General features: G+C 36.7%; 3 protein-coding genes across 7 annotated transcripts; all 3 read left to right on the forward strand.

Annotated features, from left to right (window-relative positions):
- Window positions 1-1,111: 1,111 nt before the first annotated feature.
- LOC121266782 lies at window positions 1,112-5,910 on the forward strand. 5 transcript variants are annotated; one of them, XM_041170600.1, is made up of 5 exons: window positions 1,122-1,378; window positions 1,579-4,064; window positions 4,170-4,451; window positions 5,017-5,073; window positions 5,618-5,910. In XM_041170600.1, exons 2-4 carry the CDS (start codon window positions 1,622-1,624, stop codon window positions 5,040-5,042), a joined length of 2,751 nt encoding a protein of 916 aa, XP_041026534.1. In that variant the 5' UTR covers window positions 1,122-1,378; window positions 1,579-1,621; the 3' UTR covers window positions 5,043-5,073; window positions 5,618-5,910. The 5 variants fall into 5 exon arrangements, with proteins under 5 accessions (XP_041026532.1, XP_041026534.1, XP_041026529.1 ...); XM_041170598.1 differs by having other exon boundaries at window positions 1,112-1,378; window positions 1,579-4,433; window positions 5,624-5,910; XM_041170595.1 differs by having other exon boundaries at window positions 1,123-1,378; window positions 1,579-4,451.
- Window positions 5,911-8,411: 2,501 nt separating this feature from the next.
- On the forward strand, window positions 8,412-9,366 carry LOC121266786 (heavy metal-associated isoprenylated plant protein 45-like). The gene is made up of 3 exons (XM_041170608.1): window positions 8,412-8,636; window positions 8,745-8,820; window positions 8,989-9,366. The coding sequence occupies exons 1-3, from the start codon at window positions 8,589-8,591 to the stop codon at window positions 9,309-9,311; spliced, it is 447 nt and encodes a 148-aa protein (XP_041026542.1). The 5' UTR covers window positions 8,412-8,588; the 3' UTR covers window positions 9,312-9,366.
- Window positions 9,367-11,656: 2,290 nt separating this feature from the next.
- On the forward strand, window positions 11,657-16,913 carry LOC121266785 (chaperone protein dnaJ 72). Its single transcript, XM_041170606.1, has 3 exons — window positions 11,657-12,264; window positions 15,953-16,022; window positions 16,274-16,913. The coding sequence occupies exons 1-3, from the start codon at window positions 11,849-11,851 to the stop codon at window positions 16,421-16,423; spliced, it is 636 nt and encodes a 211-aa protein (XP_041026540.1). The 5' UTR covers window positions 11,657-11,848; the 3' UTR covers window positions 16,424-16,913.
- Window positions 16,914-17,622: the final 709 nt, after the last annotated feature.

Consider the following 17,622-nt stretch of genomic DNA (forward strand, 5'->3'; position numbering starts at 1 on the left):
CCTCATGCTCCTTTTATATAGGATATTATTAATAACTCTCTATAAAAGAGCTTGAATACGATCATGGATTTCTTCAATGTCAATAATAACATATGAAATAGTCAAAGTATTCTTCCTTAAAGCATGAGCAACGCTATTGGTCTCTCTTTTAATATGTCTAACAGACCAGCTTTCAAACACTAAAGATGAGAGAGAAACATAAAATGGAGAGGATTGTTGAATTTGTATTTTATTTTGTGATAATATTTTAAGCTAACAATATCTAACATATCCTTTCGTTTTTCATTGTATATACTTTCACTGCCAACTTACTTTGAGGAGGAATTTTTCTCGTCAATTACTATTCACTCTCACATTAAACATCTATAATTTTTTTATAAGGTATAGAGATATTTTTTATAGAATATAAATATATTTTTTATAATATATAAGATATAAAATAACGAATAATAACTGATCAGAAAAATATTTTTTCTCTTTCTTTCTTTATGCCACGATCTTTTTATTTTTCTAAGATTTTTTCGCAACTTTTCTATATTCATTGCCACTTTTCTGTTTTGGCTCTTTCATTTTTTTTTTCTCTCTCTCTTTTGTGTCAGTTGAGAGTTTTTTTTTTTTTTTTAAACGAAAAATAGTGTTTCATGTTGGGGCCTCAATTGAGAATGTGCCTTTCTCAAATCAATCATTTTCTTCTCTGCTTTTCGTATCGTCCCCATTTTTGTCTCTCTGTCCTAAACTATAAAATAAAATAAAAATAATAAACACATAACATATTTTACAACATTTTATATAATAATGTTTTAAAATAAGCAATGCTAGGGTGCCGTCTCCGCCAGCACAAAGTTTTTTTTTATTATTATATTTAAAATAAATTAGAAAAAGCTGGGACCGATGAATTTGACACTCAAATCGACGATATCTTCTTTTCTTTTTCGTATAAAAAAAATTCAATGATTAAGAAAATATATATATATATATTTTTTAAGCGATTAAGAAAATATTTATTAGTGAATTGGCGTTGTTTTTTTTCTGTTAAATATTTAAAAATATTTAAAAAATGCCTGAAAAAAAAATACCGTTATCGGTCCGGCTATCAGGTAGCAGGCCCACATAAATTATATGAATAATATGATCACGTAGCTCGCTCTCGAAATCATTTATTCTTCTTGTTGTAAAAGCATTTCTTTTTAAAATCGACAAACAGAGGCCATTGCCCCTTTTCGTTTCTTTTTCTTCGTTCTCCTACGCTCTCCTCAATCCAAGCTGGTCAGTCTTTCCTCTTCACACCTCCTTTCATTTCCCTTCTCCTTTTCCTCCCCCTCTGGAGATATTCAAATTGTAATTAACGCATCACTTTCTCTGAGTTACTGGTTCTCAGGTAATTCCATCTTCATCTAATTCCTCTAAATCTCGTGTGCTTCCATTTCAGATGTGGGTTTCTGCTAGAATCGTTTCCCAATTCATTTCTTTCTTTCTTTTTCTTTCCCTTTTTTACAATTTTATTGTGTCTACTTGTGGGGTTTCGTTTCCATGGATCTAATGAATTCCGCTGGTTCGTTTTTGGTATTGTGTTTACAGAAAGAGATTGGAATTGGAAAGAACATCACGGCGTGAGAGAGAAATGGGGTCAAAACTGGAAATTGCAGTTCAAATGAGAAAAATCGTGATCATATCAAGCAGAGCATGTTATAGATCAGTTTACAATCATCCATTCCTTTTGGGTATCCTCTGTTTTGTGTTATTTCTGTACAGATCTTTTCCTTTTTTATTTTCCCTTTTGGTCTCTGCATCCCCTGTTTTGTTCTGCACTGCCGTTCTTCTTGGGACTCTTTTGAGTTTTGGGCATCCAAACATTGTACCCGAAATCGAAAAAGATGATGATAGGGCTAGCCATTCCCATGATGTCGCATCTCTTAAGGCCAGGGTTTCGAGGGATACCACTGTTGTTGTCGATGATGAGAGAGACGATAGCTTTCTTGTAGAAAGATATACCGGAAAGGGAAGTGACATAGTAGAGGAGGAGGCTATTGAGGGTCCTAGTTCCGCAGAAGATAAAGTCGGGAAGGTTGATACATATGATGGTCTGGTTGATTGCGAGGCAGTGATTGCTCATAGTTCCCGGGAAATTCAGTTAGAGAAGGATATTGAAGGGGCTAGTTCGGTGGAAGATAAAGTTGGGAAGGTTGGGATAGATGATGGCCTGGTTGATTATAGGCCACTGAATGATCATAGTTCCCGGGAAATTCAGTTAGAGAGGCGAGTAACTGGGGAAGTCGAGGGAAAGTTTAACGGTTTGGAGTTGGAAAAGAAGGGTGACTTTCACGAGGAGAACTTGGGGATTGAATGCATGTTAAATGATGGGGAAGCTCTCGAGAATCAATGTTTTGTGGTTCACAAAGTGGGAGATGAGATTCTTGAAGTGGAAGATAATGTTAAGCGCCCGGGAGAGTTGGCCGATGCTCATAGTGGAGATCACTTCGATTTATTTCCTAATGATGCTGAGGATGGTGATGATGAGTCTTCGGACCAAGGGTCTGATCTGGCAGAGAGTTCTTCGCCAGATGCTTCAATGGCCGACATCTTTCCAATCCTTGAGGAGCTTCACCCACTTCTGGATCCAAAAGTTCCACAGCCTGCTCATATGTCCCATGATGATGAGTCAGATGCTGCTTCAGAACACTCTTGTAAAACTAACGATGCCAGTGTTGAGTCAGATGAAGAATCGGAAATTCATGGAGACGAAGAAGACGGCGTTGATGTAAATGAAGATGACGAGGAAGAAGCACAGGGAGGCAAGGAGGATGAAAGTAAATCGGCAATTAAGTGGACAGAGGATGACCAAAAGAACCTCATGGATTTGGGGACTTCCGAGCTGGAGAGGAACCAGCGCCTGGAGAATCTCATTGCAAGGAGGAGAGCACGGAAAAACGTGAGATTGATGGCTGAGAAGAATTTGATAGACTTAGATGGCACTGATCTTTTCTTTAATGTTCCACCCATTTCAACGGCAAGACAAAATCCTTTTGATCTCCCTTATGATCCCTATGATCCACCTGGTTCGGCACCATCTATATTGTTGCCAATACGAAACCCTTTTGATCTTCCTTATGACCCAAATGAAGAAAAACCTGATCTCAAGGGAGACAATTCTCAGCAAGAGTTTACGACATTTCAGCAGAAAGATGCATTATTCCGTAGGCATGAAAGTTTCAGTATTGGACCATCTGGCCTAGGGGGTCCCAGGCAAGAGAGGCATGCTATTAGGTTCAGACCCTTTTTTGTGCCAGAACGCTTCACTTCAGAGGGGACAAGCTATTCCTCATTCGAGAGACAGTCAAGTGAAGTTAGTGAATCAAAGTTGAGTTCTATTCCTGATACTGAATCAGTGAGTTCTGCTGCTGATCGAGATGACAAGAAGCTCAATGAACTAGATCTTTGTCAAGAAACAAAACTCATCTCCAGCATAGACCATGCTTCTGATCATGTTGAATGTGGAAGTGGATTCCATGAAAATATTGATTCAGTGGAGATGGAACAAGTTGAGAGGAGGGATGGTTGCCATGATGAGGTTGAGATCACACTGGGGCAAGTGGGAAATGATACTGAGATGGATTCTGGGTGGTCCCCAACGGGAGGCATGGCTATTCCTCTGGAACTTAGCACTAGCGAAATTCATCCCGAAACACAACATTTTATTCGTGATAATGAGGTTGAGATAACATTGGGGCAAGTGGGAAATCAAGCTGAAATAGATTCCGGATTGTCTGAAACAGGAGGGGTGGCTATTCCTCTGGAACTTAGTACTAGTGAAATTCATTTAAAAATGGAACCTGTTGAAGATGAGTACAGCAGTAGATCAAGTTTGTCATCGTTATCAGAAATAGATGGGAGAGTACTGTATGCTACAAAAGAGGAAACGGTGAGTTTGGAACCAAGAGCCAATGACCTTGAAGAATCTAGAAGTGCAATCCTACCTTCCCCTAAGGAGCCAGATTCCCACTTTTTGAGTGGGGGGGTGGATGAAAATCAACATGAACCTGTTTATGATTCAAGCCCCCCGGAAGGTGAAAAGATCCTCTCCCTTCCTTCCATTTCTTCTGACTTGCAAGTGGAGATATCCAAAATGGGTTTGCCTTCAGTGTCTGTTGTGACTTCTGTTCCCATTTCAGATAAGGAATCTGAATTTTACAGTGAGAGAGAAGGGAAGGATTCTTCTAATTATGAAGAAACTCATGGATCATCCTCAGTGACACATCCAGATAATGGAACGGAGCCAAGGTTGAGGGAAGTACAGGAGTCTAGTAAGGATCACGTTACACTGGTCAAGTCTTCAGGAGTTTACTTGAGTGATCAAAATGGATCTGAATATGTGGTTGAACATGTTTCAGTTACTCCAAGGTCATCTTATACTGATGTTGGATCAGTTGAGGAAGGTATGGTATATAAGAAAGATAGCTCATCTCATAAACAGGCTTTCCAGTCGTAAAACTTAGCAAGTTTTCTACCTGTTATTTCATGTAGGGTGCGCTGTGTTACTTTTTTTTTTATTCTTAAAAATATTCGTTACACTAGTTTAAATGGTGAGGAATGTAGGATTATTAGTTCGATTTAAATTCATTTTACTCGTTTTCTTGGTAATAGAATGGACAATGCCTTTCATGCTGTGGTGATCCGTAAAATGAGAAAAAAAAAATACTAATCATCATATAGGCATCAAGTGACTGGAACTTTTTTTTTTACTTATCGAAAAAAAAGTGAATGGAACTGCTTTTCCAATGGAAAATATTATGTGTTGTGCGTGATTCGCCGTTCTTTGATTGTTACTAACTTTTTGCAACATTTTAGAGTTAAAGAGGCAAATACTGAGTCTGACAATCATCTATACACATATAAGAAAACTTCCACTATTTCGGTAAATAAATTGTAATTGCAATTTGGAATTAGTTGTCTACCGCTCGAATTTTCTGAAATTTTTCTTTATGATTTCCCTGTCTTACTGTGGGATGTCTCTTTCAGGTTCTTCCGAGGGAAGAGAAAGCTAAGAAAGGCTAAGGCATGTGTTGTGTTTCAGAAGTAAGTTCAGAATTTTTATTGAAAATATGCTGTATTTTTTTTCCTCTTAATTAAGGAATTTGGAATTCCATTATACAATGGAGACTGTTATCCTTTAATTAAACTTGATCTGCATTCTACAATAAACTTCGCAGTATCTCTGTGGTATAGGCTGGAACCTCAGAACAATTTTCACATTCTCACTTGATGACAGTTTTTACTCTTCCATTTTACTGGGTATGGTAGCACCTGTGACATACACACTAACCTTTACATGCACACGTTTTTGTTAATATTAAGCATGTGTTCTGGTGTGCGTCACTGCGTTTTAGTTCACATGGTGTGACATGAAGCACATACAATGACCCTATGTTTCACACCTTATTGCTTAAAAGAATGATTTGTATTATCAATGTAAAGATGCATTTATTATGCACTTGGAAAATGATGAAAACTGCTAGCATTTATAAGTGATGGTTTTACCTGTTTTTGTTTCTGCCATTATTCTTTGCTGATAGTTTGGGTTACTCTGTCACTTCCAAATTGTTACACTTTATTTTTTAAGGTATAGGACATCCCCACGATATGTAAAACTTCTTCAACGGCATAATGAGCAACGGCGAATTAGACGGACAGGTTTTGGCTGAGAAATTGTCGAAACTCAACAATTCGCAGCAAAGCATTGAATGTATCCTGCAACGAAATCTCAATACTTATATCTGAGTCGTAGTCATAACATGTTTCATGGTTGATTGCTTTTTGGTTTCCTGTGTGGCATTCGGTTATAAATTCACCATGCATATTGAATTCTTATGTAATTCCAAAATTTATTAGAGGAAGCATGACATGTTTCTTTTTTTGTGGCAGAGTTAGCAATAGAACATAACTGAAACAAATATTTGCGGTATATCTTATTTTACCTACCAGAATTACTTGTCTCCCTTATATATTTGGTTGTGACGTCAGAACTGCATCTGATTTTCCCCTAATTTCTGTTTTCTTCTTACTCTAAGCATGCTGCACATACTTTTGTTGAAATGATCTTATTCAGTATCGTGGGAATCAATATGCTTTTGGTCCATGTTGTAGGTAGTATTTGATCTCAGGTTTCTTGTATTGGGATAAGAGACTTTACAAAGCTAGCTAATTCCCATACTTTTTAATTGATTTTTTAAAAATTGATTACAACTCGTAGTCTGGGTCTCAACTCTTAAGGTGATATTTGGATGTTGGAGAGTTTTTAAAAACCTCATGAATAGTAATGAGAAGTTTTTCAAAGGAGTTTTACAAGCTTTCGTGAAAGTGATGGGACCCATTGAGAATATTTTTGGATGGAAAATTTTGTTGGGAAAAGTTTGTATGGAGGGTGTAATAAATAAAATTCATCTCAATTTATTTCATCTTATCTTATTTTATTATTATAATTTTCACATAAAATATAATAAATAATTCAACTTTTTTAAATTTTAAAATAATAATAATATTAAAATAAAATATTTTAATAATATTTTATTCAACTTTTACTTAAAATCATTTCATTTTATTTTATTATCCAAATCCCACTGTAGAGTTTTGGAGAGGGTTTTGGGGTTACGTGTTTGGGTTTTATGATTTTAGTGGTGCTACTGTAATTGTTCCTTGGGCTTGGGGTCTTGCGATGCATGGAGCCGAATAAAGCAGACCTCCCGAATTGGGCGCTCGGATAAGGAATCTGCGCCTAAAGGCGGGAGATTTGGGCCCACTAAAGTCCAACTAAATGTCTTTACGGATGTTCAGACAGATCCTAGATTTATAAGTCCACTTATCAATTATTGCAAGACCTATTATATTTATTAAAAAATAATTTTTTAGGCTAAACTTGCTAATTAATTTGGCAAACTTTGATATCATCAGTAGGGGTGTATGAATAATTAAATAAAATTATAAATAAATTTCTCCTTTGATGTAATTTGGTGGGTAAGAATCAAATTGTTTTGAGAATTTAGTTGTAACCTCATGTTCCTTGATCGTTTTATATAGGATATTCTTCGACCATAAGTGATGATTATCAATTAAAGATATTTTTTTATTATAAAAAAAATTAAGGGTACTTTTTTCTTCTTTATAAAAAAAATGTGAGAATCAAATGGAAATGATGCCATTTCTTCTCTTAGTTCGGAAATGGGGAGTTCAGGCTTTAAATTAATGATGGGTTATCAAATTTTGAAAGCCTAGAAGAGAACAGGGGCGCGGCCCTCTCTTGTATAGGCTTAAAAGGCAAAAATTTAATAGGACGCTTTCCATTTTTAATAAATAATAATAAAATAATAGTTAGTTTTTATATAGTATAATGTAGATTTTTTGGATACGGTCGAAATATGTCGTAGCGGCCGGATAGCCGGTACAGAGAAGGGCTGAATTTCATATTGGTCAAAATTCCCGCTGTATCGATCGGTATCGGCCCATATTTTAGATTTGGACTGATATTTCGGATTTTAGCCTTTACTTTTTTTTTTTTCATTTCTTCCTTATTTTTGGACCCTCAATTCAGATCAAACTATTTATAATTTATATATATATATATAATTTATTCATATATAGACTATTATTTTGGAATATAATATATATTTATACATATAGTTTATTTATATATAGACTATTCTAAAATGATACCAATACCTCTAAATATTTCGTTTCAATGCCTCGGCTAAAACGGTATTCAAAACATTGTGTTGGGGCCTCAATTGAGATGGTGCCTCAAGCAATTGGGGAAAGTTACGTTTAGATAATGAAACAATCTCAAATATTTTGTAAATAATAGTGAAAAAGTAATAGAGAAAAGCATATTCGGTATAGATGTGTGTGTGAAAGCTACATATTCCTTTAGCGTGCGTGCGTGCCAGAAACCACAGCAACTTGTCCTTGCCCAGATAACATCCCGACGTTGCTTTCCTTCTAATATTCCGATCCCTTCCATAAATTTGCCCCAACTCAACTCAACTTGCACGCAGCAGTACGCCCTGGCCTTTTCCATCAACAAAACACGCACAAGGAAGTATTGATGTTAAATCATTCTGATCTTGAATATTTAACAAAATCATTTAGATCACTTACTTCATCATCATTCTCCAATCTCACTGAAAGAGGGTGGGTATCTTTCTTATACTGAAATAATATGGTCATGAGGAATTTACCCAAAAAAAAAAAAAAAAAAAGAAAGAATCAAGTTGAGGATAGATTCGAGCTGAAACCAATTTGAACATTTGGGCCATTTAATATGAGTTCTTATAATGAGAAATTCAGCCATAAAATGGTCATGTGCAAAAAAAAAATGATATGAGAACTTCCAAAGAAAGGGAATGGATGTATAGCATATTAGCATGTTATTTGATCCTGTGATGCAAGTTGTACTTGGCACAAGCAAAAACATCGATCTGCCTACACACAAGAAAAGGAGTAGCTTATCAACAAAGGCATATGTCAATTAAGTCAGAAAATGTGGACTTCTATTAGATAGTGGCATTCAGGTTTTCTGCAGTAACAGCATCTGTATCATAATGTTTAGGAGGCGAGCTAGAAGGGCACAATTTTCTGATGCTATCTCTGTAAGTACTACTGCGCGCAAACTCTCTTACATTCTAATGTTGGGACTGCTTCTGTGTTCTACCAGTACTTCTGATATATATTTTCTTTTTCATGGCTCCGTTTGACAGATTGTGGAACTTCTGGTACATATGGATTGTGAAGGATGCGAAAAGAGAATTCGAAGAGCAATCTCGAAAATACAAGGCATGAACTCATCTGTCTGTTGGTTAATTTCTTTCTTTCTGTTTGTTTGAGGAGGGAGGGAGGCATAGATTTCCAAACCCCTTTTCTCTTTCTTACATTGAGATCATATTTCTTATCTAATTACCATCTGCTCTCTCTCTCTCTCTAAATTCCCTTCCATGGAAGCAGGGGTTGACAGCTTGGATATAGACATGGACAAGCAAAAGGTGACAGTGACGGGATACGTTGAGCAGAGGAAGGTGCTAAAGGTGGTGAGAAGAACGGGAAGGAAGGCAGAGTTTTGGCCATTCCCATACGACACCGAATACTATCCTTATGCATCCCAGTACTTAGACGAGTCTACCTACTCTTCTTCCTATAATTACTACCGCCATGGCTTTAACGAAAGTGTGCACGGTTACTTCCCTGACCAAGCCTACGATACTGTCCCCGATCCAACTGTCCATCTTTTCAGTGATGACAATGTTCATGCCTATTGCAGTATTATGTGATTTTACTTGCATTAACCTCAGATCAAATAAAGCATATATCTGCCGAGAGTCTCATGTATGATAGCATATGACCCGGTTCTTTAAATAGAAAATTTGGATTCGAAACCCTCCACCCCTTTATAAAAAATAAAGCATATATCTATAAGACCACTACAAACATATTACTTGCGTATTAATTCCTATTGTTGGAAGATTGCATAAAGTTTTAGATATTACAAATTAATTATTCTACTTGCAAATCGATATGAACACTACATTCTTTACAAGGTGAACATGGCAGAGTTTAATTTGTAAGAAAAGTTTAAAACTGATTTTTCTTAAACAACAAGTCTGGCCATATTAGCTATATGTATAAAGAGTGTATTATTAATCCTGACTTAAAAATATAATTTTTCACATATATTAAAAGGTAAATGCGAGTCCTCTTATTTAAAAAATATGTTATGGCTCCTCCTTTTCTGCTTATATTTAAAATAAAAATATTTCATTTTCTAATTTCTTTAAACCGAATCCAATGAATAAAAAAATCAATGTACTGTAATGTAATACTTACCACAATGATATTGATGATTATGACAGTGATAGTGTGGTGTTATGATACATGAAAATGGTAGATGAACAATTATAATATTTACATAAATTAAGGCTCCTACATATCAGATCGGATTAGGGTTCCCGCAATATTTACAACCTTTTTTTTTTTTTTTTCCTCTTTCTAAAGGGTTAGGGGAAAAATTATTTTTTATTATTATTTAATATTCTATCATTATTTTATTACTATTATTTACATAATATCTCAAATACTTCACTGCCCAAACACAACCGGTGATATAGGCTTGTAGACCAAATATTCTTGTTGGCCCAAACGCCAGTTCTTTTATTTTTCAAGAGATTGCAAGCTTTGAATTTATATATAACATTTAAAAGATATTGGCCTATTAGAAAAGATTTATATTATATACTGCATCAACATTTTATTATATCTCACACTGTTTTAACGTGAAACTTCTTATCTTCTTCGAATCCATTTGAAAAATTATTAGATATTTTTAAAGGATGAATGAGAAATTACTTCCATAAATATTAATTATAATTGCAGAGCATCTTTGACAGGGAAATTCGATAGAGTGGCTTTATTGGACACCAATAACGAGATGACACTTCAGCATTACATAAAATTAAAGTCTAGGACTGGTTTCACTATAGCAAGGGTATTTAGGACAATTACACTAGCATTTACACAGAACCCTTCTGCCTCACACAGCCTTCGACCTTCGACCTAACGCCCCTGCTTAAGCCTTGGCCGCACGCCGAAACCAAGAACGCCGGACGCTGCACGCCGAACAAGGCTTTCGTGTTATATGCGGTACTTCAAACTATGGATAACATCATTAAGCACTTCCTCAGATGAACATAAACCACTACTCCGACCACCCGTGTTTGTATTGCGCAGCTTGCCAAGAGCCTGTTGCAGAGGCTTGATCTCCTTTATTTTCTCATCCAAGATTGTCCTAAACTGCCGGTTGTCATCTTTCAAAGCTCTAATATGAGAAATCAACTCTGCTCGATCAGACCTCTTCGCCTTTAGTGCTTCAGTGATCTGAAATCGGGCTTTATTTTTTCTCTGAATCTCTTTATCAGCCTGATCAACTTTGGCTTTTATTTTTGGGTCATCATATGGTCTGTACCTGACAAAATAGAAAGAATGGATCTGCTTAGGTGCAGGCCACTCGTCAACTGAATCCTTTGGGAAGTTGGAGTCAGAAACGTCATTTCCTTCTCCTTTAACTGGTTCATCTCCATGCGAACCAAATTTTATGGGATGGTTGAGACCAGGCCCTTGATCCAATTTGCCATTATCCTTTCCAGGCAAAACAGTAGTGTCTCCAAATCGAAGGGGACGCAGGAGATTTGGGGGAGGAGATAATTGGGGGGGGCGTCGTACGCCGGGGGTCTAGGCAGCCGACGGGAAATCAGTACAGAAAGGGAGGGTTTTTTGAGGCATTCGGGGGAGAAGATGGGGGTCGTATACGAAAGAGATGTTTTTTCCTCTGAAACGCTCCCCACAACAGATATGGTGTATGGCCTAAGTGGCATTTTGTGATTTATCTCTATTATATAGAGAAAAACGGATTGATAGAAACGGATTGATAAAATAATATTATAATAATTAAGTTCTTTTAGATTGAAAAATGATGTGAATTCATTTTATTATTATAATTTTTTAAAATTTTTAAATAAAATATAATAAATTTTTTTAAATTTTAAAATAAAAATAATATTTTATTTAATTTTTAACTTAATTTTTTTTTCTAATTAATTCCGTACAAAATTCATATAGACCAACTCGAGAAAGAAAGTGGTGGTCGCAATGCCACGAGGTCCAGAACCTGGAACAGCAGCGGACAGCCAGCCCGTACCTCTCAGCCCCCACGCAGCCACGCCGTTGTCTTCTCCTCCCCAAAAAGACGTCATCAGACCAAAGGAGGGCCTTCGTAATTCGGATGGGACTTGATATCAAGCACTAGTACTGGTATATGGTATTGATGACGACGATGGAAGATCATTACAAGATTCTGGGGTTGAACAGGAACGCCAGCAAAGGCGAAATCAAAGAAGCCTTCAGAAAATTGGCAGTCAAGTTTCACCCGGACAAGCACTCTCAGTCCCCCAATTCCGTTCGTGAAAATGCCACTCTGAGATTCAAGCAGGTTTCCGAGGCCTACGAGGTCCTCAGCGATGATCGTAAGCGTGCCCATTACGATTTCCGCTCTCGTTCTGGTTCTGGGGCTGGACCGAGCACAAGAGGTGGTTATGGCTATAACCATCATTATCATAACAGTCATAGTAAATATCGTGGCTGGAATGGGAAAGCTTATGGGTCATCGAGATTTGAGTCTGCGCTTCAGTTTCTTACAACCCGTGCGTTTCTTCGCAATCTTGGCTTTGCAGGGTATTATTGCTATTAATGTTCTTATTACCATCCTCATATTTCTACATGCATTTGTGATGTTTCTTTCTTCATGGAATCAAATTTCGTATAAAAATGGAAGTCTTTTATTATTATATAATTTTATATTTTATTTTTCTCGAGTCATGTTCGTTGAAGTGAAAGCTGTTTCTTATATGCGTCTATGTTATATCCTTTTGAAGGGTTTATTATTCGCGTCTGCTTGATGAATATTTGCATTACATTTTGTCTTTTCATCAACGATATCATTCTGCGTCTACGGTACATTTCGGCCATTTCGATTCAGAGTGCATCTCACTCATCTTTACAATTTTTCCAAATCTTCGTACAAAATATAATAAATAATTCAATTTTTTCAAATTCTAAAATAATAATAATATTAAAAATAATATTTTAATAATATTTTATTCAACTTTCATCTCAACTCATCTCATCTCAACTCACTATCCAAACCTCATGTTAATCTTTTATTCTTCCAATTTTCCTTTGTCCTTTGGATTCGCTGAAAGTTTGAGACAGAATCCCACCTGAAGAGTGCAGTATAACAGTTCTTGATTTAATTGCTCACCATAGTGGGAAACAGACAGATGGTAATGTACCTGCAAACACACACACACAGCTGGATGGCTTAGTGTGTGTGTGTTGTGGATTTGTTCCATCTGGAACCAGCTGAGGGCTACGGAGATTGCTTTGTTTTTTTAAGTTATAGCTCTCCTGATGATTTGGAACCTTGAACCCAAGTTTAGGATTTGCTGGGTTAAATTGTACAGAGTTGTAGCATAAGCAGCGCCATGCATGGGCTATCATAAGCTGTATAAATATAGACTTCAAGGGAAAAGATAAACAAAAGCTCAATAGAGAATATAGTCTCAGATGGGATTGATTACTGGAAACATTACAAATAACTGATCCCAAGAACTTTGAGAAAATGATTCACTTTATCAGCATCTGTTGGAATTATCATTTACTTGTGCAATTCAATCTATTACTTAAAAAAAAAAAAAATGAAAGAAAGAAAAAGAAGTCATTGAATTTACATACAAGATTGTGAAAGTGGTTCCAAATGTGATAGGTGTAATTTTTTCTCCTTGCATTGCTGAGAAGTGTAATTCGATCCTTTAGTTTCTATGCCTCCAATTCCCGTAAATGTTGAAGAAAACTTTCTATCACAGTAGAACGCCCAAAAAGAAAAGAGAAGAAAAAAAAAGGGGGAAAGGGCTTCTTCATCTTTTGCTAAATTTTTTCCCCGTCTTATCCCTGCTAATGGTGTGTAACAACCCCTTCCCGTAAGATAGAGATGTTACTAACATTCATAACATGATGCCCGGTGAAGAGATTCATATCTTGAAATACCTCATTTATAGAAACATCACTAAACTGAACATAACTATTTTTTAAACATGAGATTGAAAACATAAAGTAAAAACATTAACTACACTAATTCTTGTATAAATAACACTTATTCATTTCTAAGTCTTTATACTATATCTATTCCTGGCCCCCAACTCTACGTCCTCATACTCATAATCTGTGACAATTAAACATAGAAGAAAATAGATAAACAAACAAAAATGAGTCGAATACTTAGTAAATAGCACATCATACCGTAAAATACATCTTAGCCTAGCATAGACTTAATTTTTGAAAGACTCTTCATAACATACATACATCATCACAAATTCACAATCATACCATACACATAACTTAATTTAACATAGGCTTAATTTCTGAAAAACTTTACATACATACAAATATCGTCACAGATTCACATAGCATATCTATTCATCATTAACATGAGCAGAATCATACATAACCATGGTAAGCATGTAACGTGAATGCATAAATGGCTGACTTCATGCATTTTCTAACAAACATACATGATTTGTTTATCTTGTCTTTCACTTATCATATGGTGAACCACGCTTAGGTCCGTGGCACCGCTTATCATAACTGGTGGTGAACACACTTAGGTCCGTGTCACCCTTAACATAACTTGTGATGAACACGCTTAAGTCAGTGTCATCCTTATCAATACTTGTGATGAACACACTTAGGTCCGTGTCATCATTAACATAACTTGTGATGAACACGCTTAGGTTCGTGTCATCCTTAACATAACTTGTGATGAACATGCGTAGGTCCGTGTCATCCTTATCATGACTTGTCATGAACATGCTTAGGTCCGTGTCATCCTTAACAGGTCCGTGTCATCCTTATCATAACTTGTGATGAACACGCGTAGGTCCGTGTCACCCTTAACATCTTATCTTAATGCATGAGAAGTTTGTTGGACTTCATGAACTTTTCTAGCATGGCATATACTTGTACATAGCATAACATAACATGACATGGCATAATGTGATCTGAACATAAACATTCCATGGCATACATGATCTGAGAACTACATGAAAATTACATGACTTACATTGCATGGCATACATGTGATTTTCATGACATATCATCCATCAAATCGCAATCCATAATAGCATAACATACATATGCTCACTATATGCATATCATTATATTTCATCGACGATCATGAAAGGGATCTAACCTTGACTTAGCTCATAGCGTAGCGTAGACAAACATCACATTTTCATATAAAAGTAGAACATTTAGAGTACACATGCAATTATATGATCATACTAATTACCTCTTAGTATTGCTTCCTAATTTCCAACTTGTAACGCGTTACTAAGAGAGGGGCTGAGTGCAACGGCGGCTCTGGGTAGTGACCGGCGACGCAGCTGGTGTCTTTGGGTGGAAGGAAGTGGGTTCACCTGGGTTGGGCTGGTCGGTGATTTCTGGCTCCGAGAGTGGTACTCCGAAGTCCTTTGAGGTGGTTGGCGACAACAGCACAAGCACACGGCCAAAGAGTCATTGCTGATAAAGAGGGAGAGAGAAATTGATGGGTTGGGCTCAAACGGTGACGGTGTACATCGAGGTGGGGGAAAAGCTCACCATCGGCAGCGTCTGTGGTAGTTTCCGGCGAGGTGGCTGACTTGGTTGAGGGAGGTGGGTTCTCGGTTTGTAGAAGCTGCTACGGTGGCTATGTGTATAAGGTTTCTTGTGTTTATTTCTGGAAGTCTCGGGGTGGGTTTTATAGGCAAGGAGAAGGGGTATCATGGATCATAAGGAGATTGGATAGAGTTTGGAGTTGGGAGTTTGGTTTCTCATTAGGAAACTTATTCAACTAGGAGATAAACACTGAGGCTTACCGGTGAAGATAATGGAAGAAACTCATCTATTCTAATAAAATCACTATTTTAAAACAGATCTTAAATTTAGTAATAGTAATAATAATTAAAATTACACTTTTGGGGTCTGGATGTTACATGATGTCCTGTTTAACTAAGGTTTTTCCAATGGAAATCCACAGTTATTATACTTTTTGGAAGTATTTTGGGACGAAAGCTTGGTTTGAGTACTGCATCATTAAGGCGCAAATATTTTTTTTTGGACTGAGACATTATTAGGCAACTTGATTTTTCTAGTCTAATTAAATCCCAGTTACTTTGCTTGTAATTTTGTTTGCCTTACGATAAGTCTAGCATTTTGAATTTGGTATCACTTTGAAACAGTGTATAGTTTTTGTCTATCAAATAAGTTGTATGGATATGTAGCAGCCTTTTGGTTTGAAACTTATTGCTGATTCAGGATTTTTATTTAGTGCATTGTTAGGTGGAATGTTCATGACAGATATGAGCATGGAGGCCTTATGGAAGAGGAACAACTCTGGGGTATGTAACTGGTTCCTACCCAGATTTTTCATCTCCTGTTCTCGAGTGATTTTCACAACTTTTTCTGGTTGAGTTGTTTTATATGTGGTTTTCTATTAGGTCTTTTTGTTTATTTATTTTTTTTCCCATGAAGTTCTTTAGCTGCAGTAAGGAGCTCTTGCTTTTTTCCTTGTGTTTGATAATGTACGGAATTTGTGCCTCGGTAAACTACCTTTCAAGATTCTTATGGAGAAAATTGGTTTTGCTTTCAGAAATCATTTGAAGAAGCCATTAAATCAATTAAGAAACTCAAAGAAGCTATAGAGGATGTTGAAGATGCCACAGAATCCACTCAGAAAGTCGGAATTCATGAGGCCACAGTGCCTTTTGAGAAGGCCGACGGTCACTCGAAGAGGTCTTGAAGTCCACTGATGAAGTGAGCCAAATTTTGATAAGATGCACTCATCTGAAATTATGATGTTGGAGGCCCCAAAGCCATGCAGAGATCTTTCGAAGAGGCCTTGAGGTCCTCTGAGGATGCCAAAGCACGTTTTGGTAAGATGGATTAATGTGAAAGTGAGTTGTCAGAGGGCTATGATTGATGCCCCTCTGTGCCTTCCACTAGTTAAACCGGAAGGTTTCCTCTAATCTAGTTGAAGTACTGGATACCTATGTAGACTAAAGCAAAGTTTGACAAGTGCTGAAGAGAATGGACAGTGCTCTCCAAATGCTCCTTTTTTTTGTTTAATGTAAGCTTTATTTTATTTTCATATATTATTTCTCCTGCTTCCTCTATTTAGATTATTGTTTTATGTAAGAGTGTTAATGCCCACATATAAATTTTCAATGTAACACAGACCTGGTATGTATAGATTATTACCCCATAAATATTCACAAGAGGCTCAAAATACATTGCTGTTCTACTATTTCGTTCTTTTGCTTGCTTTTCATTCTATTCGGATCAGAATGTCCAAATCGTATATATGTGGACGTAATAATGGATGAACACCATCGACAAGTAATTTTGCCAACATCAAGTGGTAAAGTCTACCATTTGAAGTGAATTTCCAGTAGTTGGTACACGTTAAAGAGATTAATTTGCATGGCTTTCTGTCTCACCTGTGTTTAGGGGATTTATATTTTTTCCGATTTCTTTGTTTGAATTGCGTGATCCGTTTTGAGTAGCGGAGACTCCATTTATTTTGTCGATTGCCATCTTTTAGTTCAGACTCCAATCAGCTTGTTCAGACTTAAGCTCGGTGTCCTCTGCTTTGTTTTAGTGGTATTCTAGGCTTGCTGAGGTATCCTTTCTGCAATAAAAACCCTCAACAGGGAAGAAGCAGGTTCTCCATGACATGCTAACCAAATACATCACTGACATATTTGGAAACCATATGCCTTGCAATAAAATGCAATCGAGAGGTCTCAAACATTCAGCTCTCTGACTCATATAGTCACACCTATCCATTTTCTTGCAGCAATAAAAATGCTATTGGGGATTTGCTGGCTTCCCTTCCATTCCCGCAGACATTCCATACCGCCCATGAATTTTAAGACAGCGAGTGGCTTCTGCTGCAGTTCCAACTGCCAATGCAACAACGAACAAGCAAAACTAAAGACA

Source organism: Juglans microcarpa x Juglans regia, chromosome 5S (genome assembly GCF_004785595.1).
Source record: "Juglans microcarpa x Juglans regia isolate MS1-56 chromosome 5S, Jm3101_v1.0, whole genome shotgun sequence".
Taxonomy (NCBI): Eukaryota; Viridiplantae; Streptophyta; class Magnoliopsida; order Fagales; family Juglandaceae; genus Juglans; species Juglans microcarpa x Juglans regia.